Source organism: Paroedura picta, chromosome 14 (genome assembly GCF_049243985.1).
Source record: "Paroedura picta isolate Pp20150507F chromosome 14, Ppicta_v3.0, whole genome shotgun sequence".
Classification (NCBI taxonomy): Eukaryota; Metazoa; Chordata; class Lepidosauria; order Squamata; family Gekkonidae; genus Paroedura; species Paroedura picta.
This window is the reverse complement of record NC_135382.1, coordinates 14,306,163-14,323,115: the sequence shown is the minus strand read 5'-3', so window position 1 is coordinate 14,323,115 and position 16,953 is coordinate 14,306,163. Positions and strand designations below refer to the sequence as shown.

General features: G+C 45.0%; 1 protein-coding gene across 1 annotated transcript in view; it reads right to left on the bottom strand.

Annotated features, from left to right (window-relative positions):
• DELE1 (DAP3 binding cell death enhancer 1) overlaps nt 1–16,070 on the bottom strand; it is a 33,945-nt gene extending 17,875 nt beyond the window's left edge. Inside the window, exons 1-2 of the mRNA XM_077309618.1 lie at nt 15,880–16,070; nt 15,691–15,805 (exon numbers count right to left, since the gene is read on the bottom strand). Coding sequence (XP_077165733.1) covers nt 15,691–15,805; nt 15,880–15,916 — 152 coding nt within the window. The 5' untranslated portion in view covers nt 15,917–16,070. The remainder of the gene's footprint in view (nt 1–15,690; nt 15,806–15,879) is intronic.
• Nucleotides 16,071–16,953: the final 883 nt, after the last annotated feature.

The following is a 16,953-nucleotide window of genomic DNA, read 5'->3' as shown; positions in this document are numbered from 1 at the left end:
ATTTACACTCCTGCTTTTCTTCCAATGGGGACTCAAAGTGGCTTAGATTGTTCCCCCTTTAAGGTCGCTGGTTGCATATGACCACAGGGAAATGCGTGAGGAAGACCACCTCCTCCACATGGCCTCTTTCCTAGATAGGCACCATCTCCTCTCAGAAGGGATTTAGTTTCATTTCTTAGCATTCTGCCTCAAGTTATCTCAGTCAAATGAGGAGACTGGCAGAAAATGACATTTAAAGGTATTTGGTTAAGTAAATCCCCAAGTGTCTAAGCAAAGACGTTATTTGCAGAGAGAGTGATAAAAGTCCCTAATATCAAAACGTATTATCAAGCGGTGAATTTATGATATATCAAACAATCAGCCAGCTCCCGAAAAACAATAAATGTTCTTGGCTCCTGGTCCCTTTGCTCTGCCTAAGCTCGACAGACTCAGGTATCTGCTCTTGATTTACGGAAGCGCTGTGTGGATTCTAGGCGTGTTCCACTTACCTGAGTAATCAGGAGTTTTACAGCTTGCTCCGTTATTGCTCTCTGCCAATTTTCTATTACCTGTAATGCCATTTTACGGGTTTGAAAGTGGCATTAATAAAGCATTGGTATTCCAACTGGCCGGGCAGACTGAGGCTCTGGAGCAAAACTACAGGCCATGTAAGCCACAGGTGCCTCTGGGGTGGTCCGAGGAAGAGACCCCCCCCCCAAGAGCACCCATCCAACTCTGAAAATCTGGTAGCAGAACAGGAACTACATTTGGAGCAAGGAGTGCTAACCTCAAACTAAGGCCCACGCTACCCATGACTAGGGTCAGAATCCTGGGCAAGACCTGGTTAGGGCTGCTTCACATTTCATGTTCTTCACTACTTCTACGACTGTAAAGGATGAATGTGACAGACAGTTTCTGGAGAACATTGGTATATTGATCAGGGAGGCACGAGAAGCCACAAATATTTCTTACACATAGAATTGGGGCAATCTCAGTTAATGCACATAAGAGCCCTCAGTCTGCAGCTTTCCAAAGGATGTGGCTCTGGAGTGCCAGTGCAACCGCTTTTCTCTACCCAAGGGAGTCTCAAAGCTGCTTATAGTCGCCTTCCCTTTCCTCTCCCCACAACAGACACCCTGTGAGGGAGGTGAGGCTGAAAGAGCCCTGATATTACTGAAGAAGAAGAAGAGTTCTTATATGCCTCTTTTCTCTACCCGAAGGAGTCTCAAAGCTGCTTACAATCACCTTCCCTTTCCTCTCCCCACAACAGACACCCTGTGAGGGAGGTGAGGCTGAAAAAGCCCTGATATTACTGAAGAAGAAGAGTTGGTTCTTAGATGCCTCTTTTCTCTACCTGAAGGAGTCTCAAAGCAGCTTACAATCGCCTTCCCTTTCCTCTCCCCACAACAGGCACCCTGTGAGGGAGGTGAGGCTGAGAGAGCCCTGATATTACTGCTTGGTCAGAACAGTTTTATCAGTGCTGTGGTGAGCCCGAGGTTACCCAGCTGGCTGCATGTGGAGGAGCGGCGAATCAAACCCAGCTTGCCAGACCGCGCTGGCTCTACAAGCTTTTGCTTTGTCAATGAAGAAAAGCTGTTTTTTTATACCCCACTTTTCTCTACCTTAAGGAGTTCCAAAGTGGCTTACAAGCACCTTTCCCTTCCTCTCCCCACAAAAGGCACCCTGCGAGATAGGTGGGGCTGAGAGTGCTTTAAGAGAACCAAGTCACTGCATGTGGAAAAGTGGGGAATCATTCCTGGTTCTCCAGATTAGCTGCTCTTAACCACTATACTATGCTGATTCAGAACTTACATTACTAGAGCGTGGTAGGGAGGAAGAGTACAGATGAGTGGCAGTGCCATTCCTCTTGGAGGAAGCAGTGCAACAAGGTGAAAGACCTTGGCTGTTCTTCTGAGCACTCTGGCCCCTGCAGTCCTCTGAGCCAAGTGCAGAAGGCGGCAGACCAGGGCTGCATCCCCACAGGGCTGGCTATTGGACTGCCGTAGCACCACAAAAATCCTTTGCAAAAGAACTGGCTTGACCACACTCCTGGTCAAGGTAAACCACCTGGGTGACAGTTGCTTTAGTGCAACAAGACCACAATATCCAACGAGGCAGGAAATGCAGCCTGAAATAGAAGGAGCACTGAGAAGACAATCTCTTAACAAGATGGGAAGATTCAGGCTTTATTTCTAAGAGGTCCTTGAAGATGTGAAAAGAAAGCATGCCTTGCTCTTATACTAATGAAGGATGATGCAAGGGGTGCTGTTTCCCTGTCCCCAATTTGTTAATGGTTTGCTTTGATGACAGCCAAGATGAAAACAGGAAATGTGAAGACTTGAGTCCTCTCGCTCAGGAGGCTAAGCTGCTAATCTTTCCCTGCTGTGGACCTGTTTGTCCCCGTTGGGAATGGGGAACCTGGGTTGGGGTGGGTGTGGTTTTCCAATGCAGAGTAGATGCCACTGCAATTTAAAATTGCTTTTCAGTGGAAGCTGGTAAGTTCAAAAAGCTAGATTAGAACTGGGAAATTTTTCTGGAGAAACAACTGTTTTTTGTCATTGCAAGAAATATCCTGAAAATAGAAATGGGCATTTATCCACCCCCTCCCCCAGCAAACCAGGAGCCCATTTAACAAATGTGGTCTCCTAGCGGCAACCTATCATGAAAGTTTCAGGAAAGAAACAACCCGGTGATTGGCTAGAAATAACCACTACCAAGCTCTCCTCCCCATTCTGTCCCTTCTCTAAACATGGTAGACTCTAGAAGGACTGACTGGTAAATTATTGATCAGGATCCAGGCCTTGACAGAGCTGTTGAAGTCCTGCAGGATCTGTAAAATAGCACTCTTCCCCCAGGCCTATGGTAGAGACGAGGGCTGTCTGAAGCTTTACAGGCCTCCATCTCCTTTTCCTTGCCCCCACCCTATTTCTCCTGTCATCTCCAGTTTGGGGAGCTGGCAGAAGGAGTTAAGTGAAGGGGGCTGGGATGGGGTTTTTAACTATCTTTATTATTACTGCATTTTACAGAGCATGTGATTTTATTGCTGGGAACTGCCCTGTGCCCGTATGGGGAGGGACAGTATAGAAATTAAATAATGTATGATGACAGGAGTAAGGAGAGCTTGTTAATCTCCATAAGGGGCAAAGACTTCCTCCCTCCCTTTTGGCTTCAGCCAATTTCTTCCCTTTGCTTTCTGTCTTCCAGAGGCCAGCCAGGAAGCTGAAGGGAAAGACCAAGTTACACAAGAGAGGAGCAAGAATCTCTACATGGAAAACAGTGCTGGGAGACCTCACTGCTTGTTCTGGTGTCTGGTTACAGCCATAGCTGGTCAGACTACTTGTAGCTGAGCCACTTAGCAGATGTGGTCAAAAGGAAGCTGAGAAGTTCTAATCAAGCAGACGGGTGGAGTTCAGAACGCACAGTGAAAGGTCTGGTCCAGAGTTCCAAGGAGTCTTGCAAGCAGGAAACCAGGTACAAATCAGGAGAGGTGGGTGTCAGCATTATAGTTAAGTGTTTGGTTGCTTCCACACTGCCTCTGTTCTCAGCTGATTGGAATAGCGGTCCCTGCTGTCTTCAGTCCTCATCCTGGAAAGACTCATTCCCATCTAGTAATTGGCAATGGGCTAAAAGCTGAGCCCTGCATCTTTCAGCTCTTAGCTCCCTCCAAAGAGGTGCCTGTGATAACCTACAGGTGTCTTGGGGAAACCACTGACTTGGTGAGCTACAGATCGACTTGCAGGCCGGCTGCTAAGCAGAGGAGCTTCTGCAGGCGCTTCTAGCTCAGCAGCCTGCTCTTCAGGTCTGTCTGGGCTGGGTGAACTAGGCTGTGAGGTTTCTCCCTGAGCTGCTTGTTTCTCCAACTTCTCCAGTTGGTGCCCTACCTCATAGCCCAGGTCCTCACCCAAAGGATTCTGATGTCTGCAGCTGGCTCATGACACCACTTACTATTCCAGTCTTCACCAGCTTTATGGGAGCAAAGGGATATAATGGTAGAACATATCCAAACCCAAAAAATGCCCCTACTGTGCACTCCCCCTTCTCCAGTTGATCCTGGCCACTCTCATACACACAATGCATGAAAAGCTTAATCCATGCTGCCATTTTGTGGCACGCTATACCGTTATTTTCCTTTTGCAAATGGCGGAAGCGATATCAAGAAAATGAGCCACCTATTCAAGTCACCCAGCAAGATCCTGACTGAGCAGGGATTTAAACGTAAGCTTTCTAAAACTCAGCCTCTATTGGACCACAGTGAGTGTGTCTGGGTTAGGCTTCAGGTGTGGCCTGTGTCAAGTTGGGCAGGGGTGAGTAGATAGGATGTAGCTGGTATTGCAGAGCTTGGTGGACTAATCATCTCTCAGAGAGGAGAAAAGTAAAGCTAACAAGCTAAAGAGCTACAGGCTGAGAGCCTCCATAGGAGCATATTTGACCATTACTTTGCAATACAACAAAAGATACAAGTGTGCAAAAGTTTCTTCTGTTTGTGAACCATCTGCCAGCAGGCACCCCTCTTTAAGAGACCATTTGCTAACTGTCTGGCAGCAAGTACTCCTTTTACCTTAAAAGACTATCATTTTCCTATAACAAATAATTTTCCTTCAGTTGAGGCTGAACTTGGCCTCTTGTTCTCTGGCTGTTATTTACGGGAACTCTGTTAAATTGATTTTCAATGGGTGCATAAATTCCCTGTCTCACCCATCACGGCACAGCTCACAGAATCGTAAAGATGCTCTGAACTTGCTAGATTTTAGAAACCGCTACCATCAAGGTATCGTTTGCCAACAAAGGAAATACCCTGAAGTCAGGAGCTGGAGTTTTCAAGTTTGCGTATTCATTTCAACTGCTGCTCATGCAAATCACAGATCCTACTTCTTTTACATGAAAGATCTTATGTAAACGAACTTTGCCCTTTGATTAGATAATATTTATCGCTGGAGTCTTCAGAGTGCTTCGTGTACGTTGCCTTGTGCTGCGTTCACGCTTCTGCAAGGAAGGTTGGTGCGATGGTGCCATGTTATGGATCAAAGACAGAGGATGAAAGGGAGAGAAGAGCTTGCCTACGGCCTTGTAGCGAGTTCATGGCAAAGGTGAGATTCAGAAGGGGATTTCCAGATTCAGAGCTTACAGTTACATTTCTGCACCAGCAGCTCTCTGAAAAAAAGTGCGAGAGCAGCAGAAGACGGCGAATGTTGCAGTGCAATAATGAATTTGACTAACAGTCTGATCTTACAAGCCTTTGCTTAGATACACAAGCCCCTTACAGGATATTCCATTAAGAGGTCTTGAGACTCCAGTCTGAAAATATAACCCTCAACAACTAGCTGGTGGAGTCGATGGGCTGAGCTTCGCAAAAGAGGCCAGTTGTTGAAAGCCTTGATAGTTTTTTTTCACCTTGTCAAAGATAACTGGAAAATGCTGTACATGAAAACTAATTTGCAAGAGGCTGTGTGGGGGTTAAATCTAGTTTAACTGCTCAAGGGACAGAGCTGAAATTCTTGTTCAGCAGCATAGCACAAGAAGTTTTGCCTGGTAACAAAATGGGTCGGAGAAGCACCAGGCTAGATAAAATCCAAGACTTCTCCTTATCAGCTAAAGCCACAGTTGTAAAAATTAGCTTATTGGGATAAAGGATGCAGATACACTTGCGCAGAAGTATAAAGGTAAAGGTATCCTCTGTGCAAGCACCAAGTCATGTCTGACCCTTGGGGTGACGTCCTCTAGCGTTTTCTTGGCAGACTCAATACGGGGTGGTTTGCCATTCCCTTCCCCAGTCATTACTGTTTACCCCCCAGCAAGCTGGGTACTCATTTTACCGACCTCGGAAGGATGGAAGGCTGAGTCAACCTTGAGCCGGCTGCTGGGATTGAACTCTCAGCCTCATGGGCAGAGCTTCAGACTGCATGTCTGCTGCATTACCACTCTGTGCCACAAGAGGCGCAGAAGTATAGTTAGGCTTATTAGCACAGTAGGACCACTACCCCTGGGTGGACTTAGAACTCATTTTAATACACATGTGACATATGAAGTTGAATGTTCTGGGCGTATAAGGAAAGATCTTAGGGACTCCCCCAGGGATAGGACATATGTTAACAGAGTATAAAAGAGGATTTTAAAGTGTGGAATTTTGGTAAGCGCCCTGAGAACAGAGGCTTCCCTTTCGGGCTAACACTTTGACCCAAAACAGGTATCATTGTAGCAATTATGTTGTTATTACACGGCTGTATCTTTTCAGCCGCAGACTGCACTCTGGTTACTGTGCTGTCTAGTTTGTTGGAACAGAATCCTTCTGAAAGAGGAGTGGATGTGCATGCAGGTAGATTGCAAGTGGATGTGCATGCAGGTAGATTTGAGAAGTGAGACTTCAATCGCCACACAGACCGTTTATGCACTGGAGGTTTCATGCCAGGCTGCAGGCTGGAGTTTTAGTCGTGGCAGGTTGCCCCACCTTTTCCTGTACCCACATGGGGGAGCATTTGGCCTGGTGCATCTCATCCGCCCCCGATCTGTGCTCCTGCACGGGAGATGGGGCAGTGAAGTTCTCAGTGCATAAACGGTCACAGTGGTGCAAGCAAGAGCCCATTGAGAAAAGGAACTCAGAGACAATGCCTGTTGGATTTCCCATTCACCGCTGTATTTGTACGTCAGTAGCAGCAGTTCTGTTGGATTCCCTGTACGGAAGAAGTGTTGAATTAAAGACATTTTTATTTTAGATCCATTTGTCTGGCAGGTCCTGTTCCTGCCCCCTTAGAACCGACTCAGAAAAAGGTTATAGAAGTGTGGTGCCCAACTAGCATGGGGTTAGGAAGTGAACTTGCAAAGAGAGATTTCTGTATGTGTGCAAAAAGCTGTGTTTTGATGAGCATAGAATTAATCTGTTAAATAAGGCAGAATCTGGTGATTCATACCATAGAACTGTCTGGCGCAATTGTTACAATACGAAGCATAAAGGGGCAAGTCGAAGAAACGCTTCTCTGTGAATTTTAGACTTCCAGTGTCGTTTGGAGAATAGGGAAGGAATGCCGGAAGCACAGGGTGCATGGAAAGTGAGAGGTAATCCCTGCAGATGCAGAATTTACAGCATTGTTTAAAGAAGCTGCCAATGTGATGCTCCAAGCAACAGCAATGCTGCAACTGTGAACGCCGTGCAAAGGTTGGAGTGGAAAGAGTTTGGGAATTAATCAATTTGAAAGTCTATGCTCCCTTTGATCTAATCTACATTGACTTTTTGACTCATGAACCACGTACGGCAGACATTAAAGGTATTCTAATAGTTACAGATAATATACAAGATTCACAGGTCTTACTAAGTGCCTTAATCCAGTCTTAGCTATATTTATTGCTCCGTTACTTATGCATCTTGACTCTAATTAGCCCTTCCTGGCAACTACACCACCCCAATATGTAATGCTTGGTGACTTCTGTTTCAATGTATATGAAGAAGTGTGCATGCATATGAATGCTTATAGCCAGACTAAAACTGGTCTCTTAAAGGTGTCACTGGACCCAAAAGGTCATAAGCCTATCGAAGAGGGAAGAAGAAGAGGGAGGGGGAGGGGGAGGAGGAGAAGTTCTTATATGCTGTTTTTCTCTACTTGAAAGAGTCTCAAGCGGCTTACAGTCGCCTTCCCTTCCTCTCCCCACAACAGACCCCCTGTGAGGGAGGTGAGGCTGAGAGAGCCCTGATATTCCTGCTCAGTCAGAACAGCTTTATCAGCTCTGTGGCGAGCCCAAGGTCACCCAGCTGGCTGCATGTGGGGGAGCATAGAATCAAACCTGGCTCCAGATTAGAAGTCCGCACTCCTAACCACTATACCAAGCTGGCTGTAGACATTAGATCACCCAAACTTTGGCTATAACCCTTTGGAAAAGTTTTATAAGCTCTTATGAATTTTCCAGGAGATGCCACAGTGATCAAAGTGCAAGTTTTGAGTCAGGACAAGCTGTGGAGCTAAGTAAAATTGGTAGGACAAAGTCACATATTACACCGTATAATCCTACAGGAAACCCAGTTGGACAGGTCCAATTGCACCCTTTTGGATAGGTTGGCTACCTTGGAATCAAATAAGAATACTAACTGGAGAAAATATATAAAACCATTAGTTCATGCTTATAAGTGTACCAAAAAAGACACACAAGGGCAATTCCCCTAGCTTCTAATGTTTGCAAGGCAACCATTACTACCTACTTATTTATGCTTTACTTTAAAGCCACACAAAGACACACTAAAGTAACTCTTCAGGAATATGTTAAAGGCTTAAGGTACAGACTTGACCATCCACAAGAGTGAAGCATCAGCAAGCCAGGAAATGATGGAATCTAAATTGGAACTGGGAGACAGATTTGTTATTAAAAGCTGTATCTTGTTCCTTAAGTCCTTAAGCTGATGGATGGGAATATGTGGTACATATAGTTTTAGATTAAGTGGGTGAAAATCTTCCTGATTATCAGGTCCAACCTGAAGATGGCATGGGTTTCATTGCAATTCTGCACTAAGATATGTTTGAGGTCTTGTAGATTCAGTCCCCTTCTAAAGAAATGTCTACTATGAGAATTTAGGAGGATCCTATCAGTTGCCAAACTAAAAAGAAAACTGCTGATGTAGTGAGAATGAAGGTCACAGGTGGGGCAAATTTCTTTTCAAATATTGAAATATTTCAAAAGCCAGAATCTGACTGGCTACCAGTATAGCTGAGTCAGAATAAAGCTGAATTTTCAGCTATACTGAAGATCAGTTGGGGTGGTGAGAGATGAGGGTTCTGTGTTGCCTCAAGCTGTGACTGACTTCTCTTGCAACTCAGTTTAAACTGAGCTGCAAGGAGTCTGCTCTGGATTGGTCAGGCTAGTGGGAGCTAAGAGCTCCCAGCCAGGTCCCCATGTGGTGGGGAAAGACCTCCCTGGCACACTCAAATCCTGGGGCCAGCTGCTCCTGTAGCGAGGTTTAAACCCTGGGCCTGGCTTTTAAAAACAATACTGGCATTTTTCTTCTTGAGTCTATTGAATTAAAAAAAAAGGGATTTCTGAAAAAAAACCGATCCAAATAACACAGCAGCATTGGGATCCAATGGGTTTTATGGGGAAAATATTTTTTTCCAGATCCATCAGACCCCCCCCCCCAATTTTTTTTTTGCACACTCCTCATCACAGGAGTCTAATCCTGTGTCAGAAGATGAGTTCACGCACATTTCATCACTAAAGGAGACTACTGTACCCCAAAACCTGTGTGAGAATGGGGGTCATGGAGCAACAAAAATTGTGGCCCAGGAACCACAATGAATCACACACAAAGAACTATCAGTAGACTCAGAGAAGTTCAGTACAGTATCATTTAGAGCAGTGGTTCTCAACCTTGGGGTCAGGACCCCTTTGGGGGTCGTATGACCATTTCACAGGTGTCATGGCAAGCGAACAGCTTGGCTGGGAGGGGGGGGGTTCCACTGTTGCCGCTCCTCTTGAAGGCACCCGCCAATTTATATACAATTTATAACCAATTCATGTACAATCATGAACAATGGATCTTCATGCCTTTGGTTAGTTTCATTTTAATTTCTTTGAAAGGACACTTGCATAATTTTATGGCTGGGGGTCAACACAACATGAGGAACTGTATTAGACCATTTATGCACTGGAGGTTTCATGCCAGGCTGCAGGCTGGAGTTTTAGTCATAGCAGGTAGCCCCATCTCTTCCTGCACCCACACGGGGGAGCATTTGGCCTGGTGTACCTCATCCGCCCCCAATTTGTGCTCCTGCACAGAAGCCGGGGCAGTGAAGTTCCCAGTGCATAAATGGTCTTAAAGGGTCGCAGCACTAGGAAGGTTGAGAACCACTGATCTAGATCTCAAAGGGTTAGAACCAAGCTGGCTACACTGAATAACTGGGTTCTAAGTTCCCCAGTAGTTTTGAGGTCTTTCAGCCTTGAAAGAGGAACAATACACTGCAATTATCTCATTTTTGTATTGATGCCACATTTTTCAGTTTTGCCTAGTGCTGTCAAGGTAACAGTATTCTAGCAGGGGAGAATGTAACCCTAAAGACTCAGCTGATTTAGCTCAGCAGGGGTGGAGTCAGCATCTGGAGCTTGGTAGCAGAGGAAGAGGCTAGTTACTGGGGAGCTTGATAAGACTTCCATGCTCTTATCACCTTGCAAAAGGTAGTTGGAAAACATTGTAAAAGGAAAGTTAATTAGTAAAGGGATGGTAAATTTAGTTTAACGGACTTTATTGTGGTAATTATATTGTTATTGCAGGCTTGTATCTTTTGGGATGCAGACTGCAGTATGGGTACTGCCTTGTCCAGTCGTTTGAGATGGAATTCTTCTAGAAGAGCATGTGAAGAATATTACGTTGTGGTGCACTTAAGATATTGGAGTCTTAATTCACTGCAAAGCTGGCAAGCAAGAACCAGGTCTTGAACTGTTGCAGTTTCTTGTTCGCTACTTTATTCAAGCATCTACTACATCAGCTTGGTTGCATTGCTCTGATGGTAGAAAGGTTGCGTTTTAAAAAATCTTATTTTAAATCAATCTGCCTTGCAAGTTCTGGTCCTGAATTAGCCCTTTAGAACCCACACAGAAAGAGATTAAGAAAACACAACTGAAAGGAAGGGGGTTAAGTGAGGGAAGCTAATAAGTAGGGAAAATGCAGGGGGGGGGGGAAACGCACACATTTTTCTTTTTCAATATTTTTTTTGACATTTTGGGGGCCAGTAAAAAAATTCCCCTGGAATATTCTGTTTTGGAATGAAAAGAAGTTTTATACACTCAAAACATGCAGCAAAAATTTTAAATAATAATCGCTCTGTATAATGCGGATATAGGCAATGTATTTTCAAGGACACGTTTATTGTTAAAATGTGAATAATTCTGGCAACAAATAATATGCTGCACTGCAGAGGTCTGCATTCATTTTCAGCGCGTGGGCATCTTTGAAATTCTGACACAAGGTGTTATGCGCAACAACGAAACGCTGCAGAGCTAACTACAAAATGCCAGGGAATGAGGTTAGGCGTGACTGTAATAGTGACAGTGTTCTAGACAGAAGCTCGGTTTAATAGGGTGCTTTAAAAAATGAATATATTGCAGACGCAAGTTTTAAATAATCCATACAACTAATCAAATCTTCAGTGGTCAACCAGAAGCCCTGCTAGACAACAAGCCCACTTGGTACCACCTGCTTCCTAAAAACAATTGGTAGGCATTGTGCATGTACACAAAAATTTAGATTCATAGAATAATAGAGTTGGAAGGGATCTCATGGGTCATCTAGTCCAACCCCCTGCACTATGCAGGACACTCACATCCCTATCGCTCATCCACTGTAACCTGCCACCTCCTTGAGCTTTCACAGAATCAGCCTCTCCGTCAGATGGCCATCTAGCCTCTGTTTAAAAATGTCAAAAGATGGAGAACCCATCACCTCCTGAGGAAGCCTGTTCCACTGAGAAACCGCTCTAACTATCAGGAACTGCTTCCTGATATTTAGGCGGAATTTCCTTTGAATTAATTTCATCCCATTGGTTCTGGTCCGTCCCTCCGGGTCAAGAGAGAACAACTCTGCTCCATCTTCTATATGGCAGCCTTTTAAATACTTGAAGATGGTTATCAAATCCCCTCTGTCATCTCGCCTCCAAGCTAAACAGACCAAGCTCCCCCAACCTTTCTTCATAATCTTGGTCTCCAAAGGATTAAACTTTGTTGTGGTCTTAAAGGTGCCACTGGACTCAAACTGTGTTATAATGCATATAGGGCTTTTTTAAACTTTCTATTCCTGACAAATGGCACAAATTTAATTTTTATTATAAAGCAGAAAGAAGAAATAATGGCTTCTTGTTACATTTATAGAACATAGTCATCACACAAACAACAGCTTGCATTCTTCACTGTATCCAGATCTCCCCTCCCACTCCCCAAAATGCCAGAGACAGTGACGACACCTAGGATTTAATGGGTGACCACAGGAGGGGATATCAAAAAATGGTCATGCCACACCAAGCCACATCTGTCCAAATGAAGAAATGCCTTCTCTCTTCCTCTTATAACATTTTAAGTGATCAGCTGCAAAGAACAACAGTGGAGTTCATGTGCGTGGCCTAAAAGAGTTCTAGCTGTTATCTTTCCCTCCATTGCTCTTGCATCATTTGAGATCAATGTTGGGTTGTAAATTGCTCAGGGCAAAAGTCTGTAGTCTTTTTTATGGCGCGGTTAAAATCTAACCCTTTTGTTGACATTGTGTAAAATGCTGCTCTTAGATGTGTAGAAGATGGGATATTTATTAAATTAGAAAAATAATAATTTTTTTTATATGCCGCTTTTCTCTACTAGGGGTCTCAATGACCTTCCTCTCCCCACAACAGACACCCTGTGAGACAGGTGAGGCTGGCAGAGCCCTGATCTTACTGCTCAGTTGGAACAGCTCTATCAGGAGGCCAAGGAGTTGGCTGCATGTGGGGCAGGAGTGGGGAATCAAACTCTGCTCCCACTCTTAACTGGCTCTTAATTTATTGAAGACATCTTAACCAGTTTTTGTCCCATCACAGCAGCTGTAGTTCACCAAAAAGCAGAGAAGTAAAACTTTATGAATTCAATAAAAATCTGAATTGGAAAGTACATGAATTTTTTCCATCTACTTTTGGGTACATTTGTATGACCAAATCACAGCTTTGACAAGTTAATGATGATGCGTAAATAATGTTTTATGTCTCTTCGGGGTTTTCTACTTAACTAGTTGTGTGAAGTACCCAGAGGAGAAACAGCAATGCCATTAAAAAAGAATCGCAGCCAACTATAATTTTCACACCTCTAAGAGTACTAGACAACAGTTTTCTGCACATGACCCTTCTATGTTTCTTTTACTTTACAGCTAAAAGGGCATTCAAAGTCTCAACTGCCTATACAGAATAGAGAAATTTAAGTCTTCAACATGTCTGTAGTTATTCAGCGCTGCAATTTTTCAATGCTCCCTCCCTGAAAACTCTCTCTTATCTTGTCTCTTACACTCGGTGTCATTTTACGTGAAAAATGGGTTTGTTGAGGAAAGCTTTTAAAAAAGTAATTCTGAGATTTGAAAAACGCTGTGAGGCAAGACCAGCCCACAATTAAAGGGTTAGTCTCCCTATACCGCTGCTGCAACCAACTTCACAGCACAAACCAGAATTCATAACTAAGCATCATGGATATTGCCTTAAGAATATAAGAGAAGCCATGTCGGATTGTGCCAAAGGTCTACCCAGCCCAACAACCTGTGTTAGACAGTGGCCAAAACCCAGGTGCCATCAGGTGGTCTCCCAGTGGGGCCAGAAATCCTGCTACGGTTGCTCCCAAGCACTGAAAAGACAAATCATCACTCCCCCAGACATAGTGGTCCATCTATACCTGGTGGCTAGCAGCCACTGATAGATCTCTGCTTATACCAAGTCAAACCACTGCTCTCTCTAGATCACTACTATCCACTCAGATTGATAGTGGATCTTCAGGGTTTCATGCAAAGAGCTCACACATCATCTATTACCAGATCCTTATTTAACAGGAGATGCCAGGAACTGAATCTGGGATTTTGTACACAAAGCAGATAGTCACTGAACCAACAGCCTTTTTTGAGGTGTCTTAGATTTTGCTTACATGCATAACAATGCTGCAGATTGAAGGATTGTTATAAGACACTCTTCCCCCCTCCTTTTCTTAGGCCCCCACTTCAACCCACAATATTAACAGGGAGATCACTGCAGACTAGCCACAAACTCAAAATGAGGCACCATTGCTGGACTGCATTTTCAGCCCGATTAAAAAAAAAAAGTTGGAAAATTCTATGCCCATCCGGTTTTCCCACCTGAAAACAAGACAGGGAGGTGAGCCTGAGCTCCGGCATTTGCCTTGACTTGTGGGATAGTGGTGTTGCAATCCTGGATTTCAAACACGGTTTCATATTATCTATCCTATTATCTGAAGGTGTACCTAGCCAGAATCAAACTTGGTCCTAATAGCAACACCTGATTCAAACTTTGTGCTGTGGTTTCCTATTGGAATCCAACATCACCTCCTCAAAAAGGACTCTCCAAAGCTCATACCCTGAATCTCTTGTTCGAATTCCAAGGGGCTACTGGACTCAAATTTTGCTAGACTTCAGCAGACAAACACAGCTGCACTCTGCAACTATTCACAGCTGTCACTTCTCTCTGCCCCCATAAGGAATTAGGTTAATCTCTGAGCAAATTTTGTGGCTGAAGGAAGCCAACTGGGTCGGCAGTCAGATGTCCGACAGCCCAACACACAAATTTCAACTTTGCCTCTCCAAGGTCAAATGAGTCCTCCATAAGGACTGTAGCCACAATGGACCCAAAAGGTGTGCGGGGGATCAATTATTTGTCATGCCCTCCAATCAGCACACGGGGGTGGTGTGCAATCTGTCACCAATCTTTCAAGCGTAAATTCTTTCATGTGTAAATTCAGAAGTAAGCTGGGGAAAAAGGTGTGAATCCGTTCATTAATCTTCCAAATATGAATTCTCTATGCAATTGATTAGAACAGAATTGGCACTCAGCAGGGTTGAAGAGTCCTGATGTTTTTTTAAAAAGTCTGCAAGGGTGTGTGTAAAATCATGCTGAAGTAATGCAGGGAAAATAAATTATGATGGCTGATCATTCATGTAATTTGTATCAAAAGGGTCAAGCTACAACAAATAAAAATATTTCTTATATAATGTGCACATATAAATTTTAAAACTTGAGGGGTATGAATGTCAGACTGTACAATTTAAAAATATTCCTGGTGGATGAATGTGTCCTCTGAACCACAGAAAACCAAACATACTTTGGCTTTTACAGCCTTCCTCAGTGGTTACAAACACGTTAAATATACATAGATCACACATTCAGAGAGTATTCTATTTTTTCACAACCAGGTGTAGTTCTCTGGTATAGAATTTCCAATACCTCTTGTGTGTAACATCAACAGGTAGATAAGAGTTGATTAGCTCAATGGTCACTTGTTATGTATATTTAATTAATGTATTTGTAACCACTGAGGAAGGCTGTAGAATACTCATCCAGCAGGAACATTTGTAAATTGTCTGACATTCAGATCCCTAATATTTTCAATTGTAAAGGTGCGCAATGTATTATTATTGGTGATGTATCCACAGGCAATACACAAATTATAACAGTAAAAATACTGAAGTAAAACCGCAGTTATTAAATTATAAGGTAAACTTAGCCATAAAGGAGTAAAATACTGACATATCTATTTGCACAAATTGTTTCCTTATCTGAATTGGTGACAGCATGTAGAAGGCAACCCTGGATGTAATGGATGAATTTCTATTTGCTGATAATAAATTGACTTGGTCCTTTGTTCTTCCAAAGGAATGTGGGATGACCTGATACAGCCTAGGGATGGATGGTGTCATATAGTATAGTGGACAGCAGAAAAGATAGTGAGGAAGAGCATTCATCCACTCACTTATTTACTGTCCTCCCCTGCGGCTTGCATAAGGACAGCAACAGATATATTATTGTTGCTGTTGTGGCTTGTGCACCCTATATAATGAATTGGTTGTTGTGGTTTGTTTGTTGCAGCTTGATACTTTGGACACAGCTGGCAAGATTGTGGGTTGAGTTTGATCCGCCTCTTGTGTTGCTTGATCATACACGTACTCATTTCCCTACCCCGTAATAAAAACGTCTTGGCGGCCGTAGGGAGGCCAGGGGGTGTTCCCCTCACCTTCTGCCGGACTCCTGCTGCACGGGAAGCGGCGCCTCCTCCGTCGGGCGGGACCAGGCCACAGCCTCAGGACGGGGCCTGCCGGGGACGGCGACTTCTCCTTCGGGGAGCCTCACTGCGGGGAGAAAGAGCGCGTCAGGCGGGGCGACAGGGGAAGAGAAGGCGCCCCCAGGCCCGTCCCGTACCCACCTGCCCGGCCCAGGCGGCTCAGCAAGCGCCACAGCATCTCGCTCGCTGACCGGCGGGCTCCACGGCCCGCAGGACTGGCTTCGGACTACCCTGCGAGGCTGTTGTGAAGCGCCACGACAGTCCTCACAGGCGCTTGTACTTCTCAGGCTGAAGGGGGAGGAACTGGTGGGAGGTGCCCTGGGCAAGCACTAGCCAATCACAGTGCTGCTCGCGATCCGCTGATGGGCGTATGGGCGTATGGAAAACAGGCGCGCGAAGGAAGCTCCGCCCACTGGAGGCCGGCCACGCTTCCAACCCGAGTCAAGGACGCGCAGGAATAAAACGTCACGAGGCGGCGTGCGCCTGTCGTCAGAGCCGCGGCGGAACTGTGTGGTGCGTCATCAGTAGGCGACGGCTCGTAAAAGGAAGGGGGAGTAAACGACAGGAGCGGCGCAAACCTTGCCCGGTTTGTGTTGCCTTGGAAACTGGCAGGGGCTGCGGGGCTGGCAAAACGGTGACTCTCTTGAGGTGCGTGGACTACGATTACCATGAGCCCCTGCCAGCAGGGCCTCATGGTAATTGTAGTCCACGCGCCACAGGAGAGCCACCGTTTGGCCAGCCCTGCCGGGGAGGCGAGATTAATTGCACCGGGCAGCGAAGTGTGCGAAGGCAAACCGCAGGCCAGCACGGCTCCGCAGCGCCACAGACTGGAGGGCTCCAGATTAAGCCGCCTCCGTGGGTTGCCGACTCCTGGGGATTTGTGGGCGGTGCTTGGAAAGAGCATTTACGGTTGCCAACCTCCCGGTAGTAATATTCTCATCAGCAGTACAGATTGAGAGTACAGCGGATCTAATAATAATAATAAAAGAAGACACCATGTAAGCAAGGCCAATTTCCCCCCGAAAAAATGCTGACAGTATCGCAACACATATCAAAAAGCCAACAGTTCACATTTAACAAAAAATACAGTAAAATAACTAGACTGATAGGTGCAAAACAGCCTTTCCTGGCACAGTGTGTCGCTACATGGCACCATGCCCAATTTACAGCCCATAACTGGCTTTTACAAACTTGAAGTTGTTGCATGTCAGACAA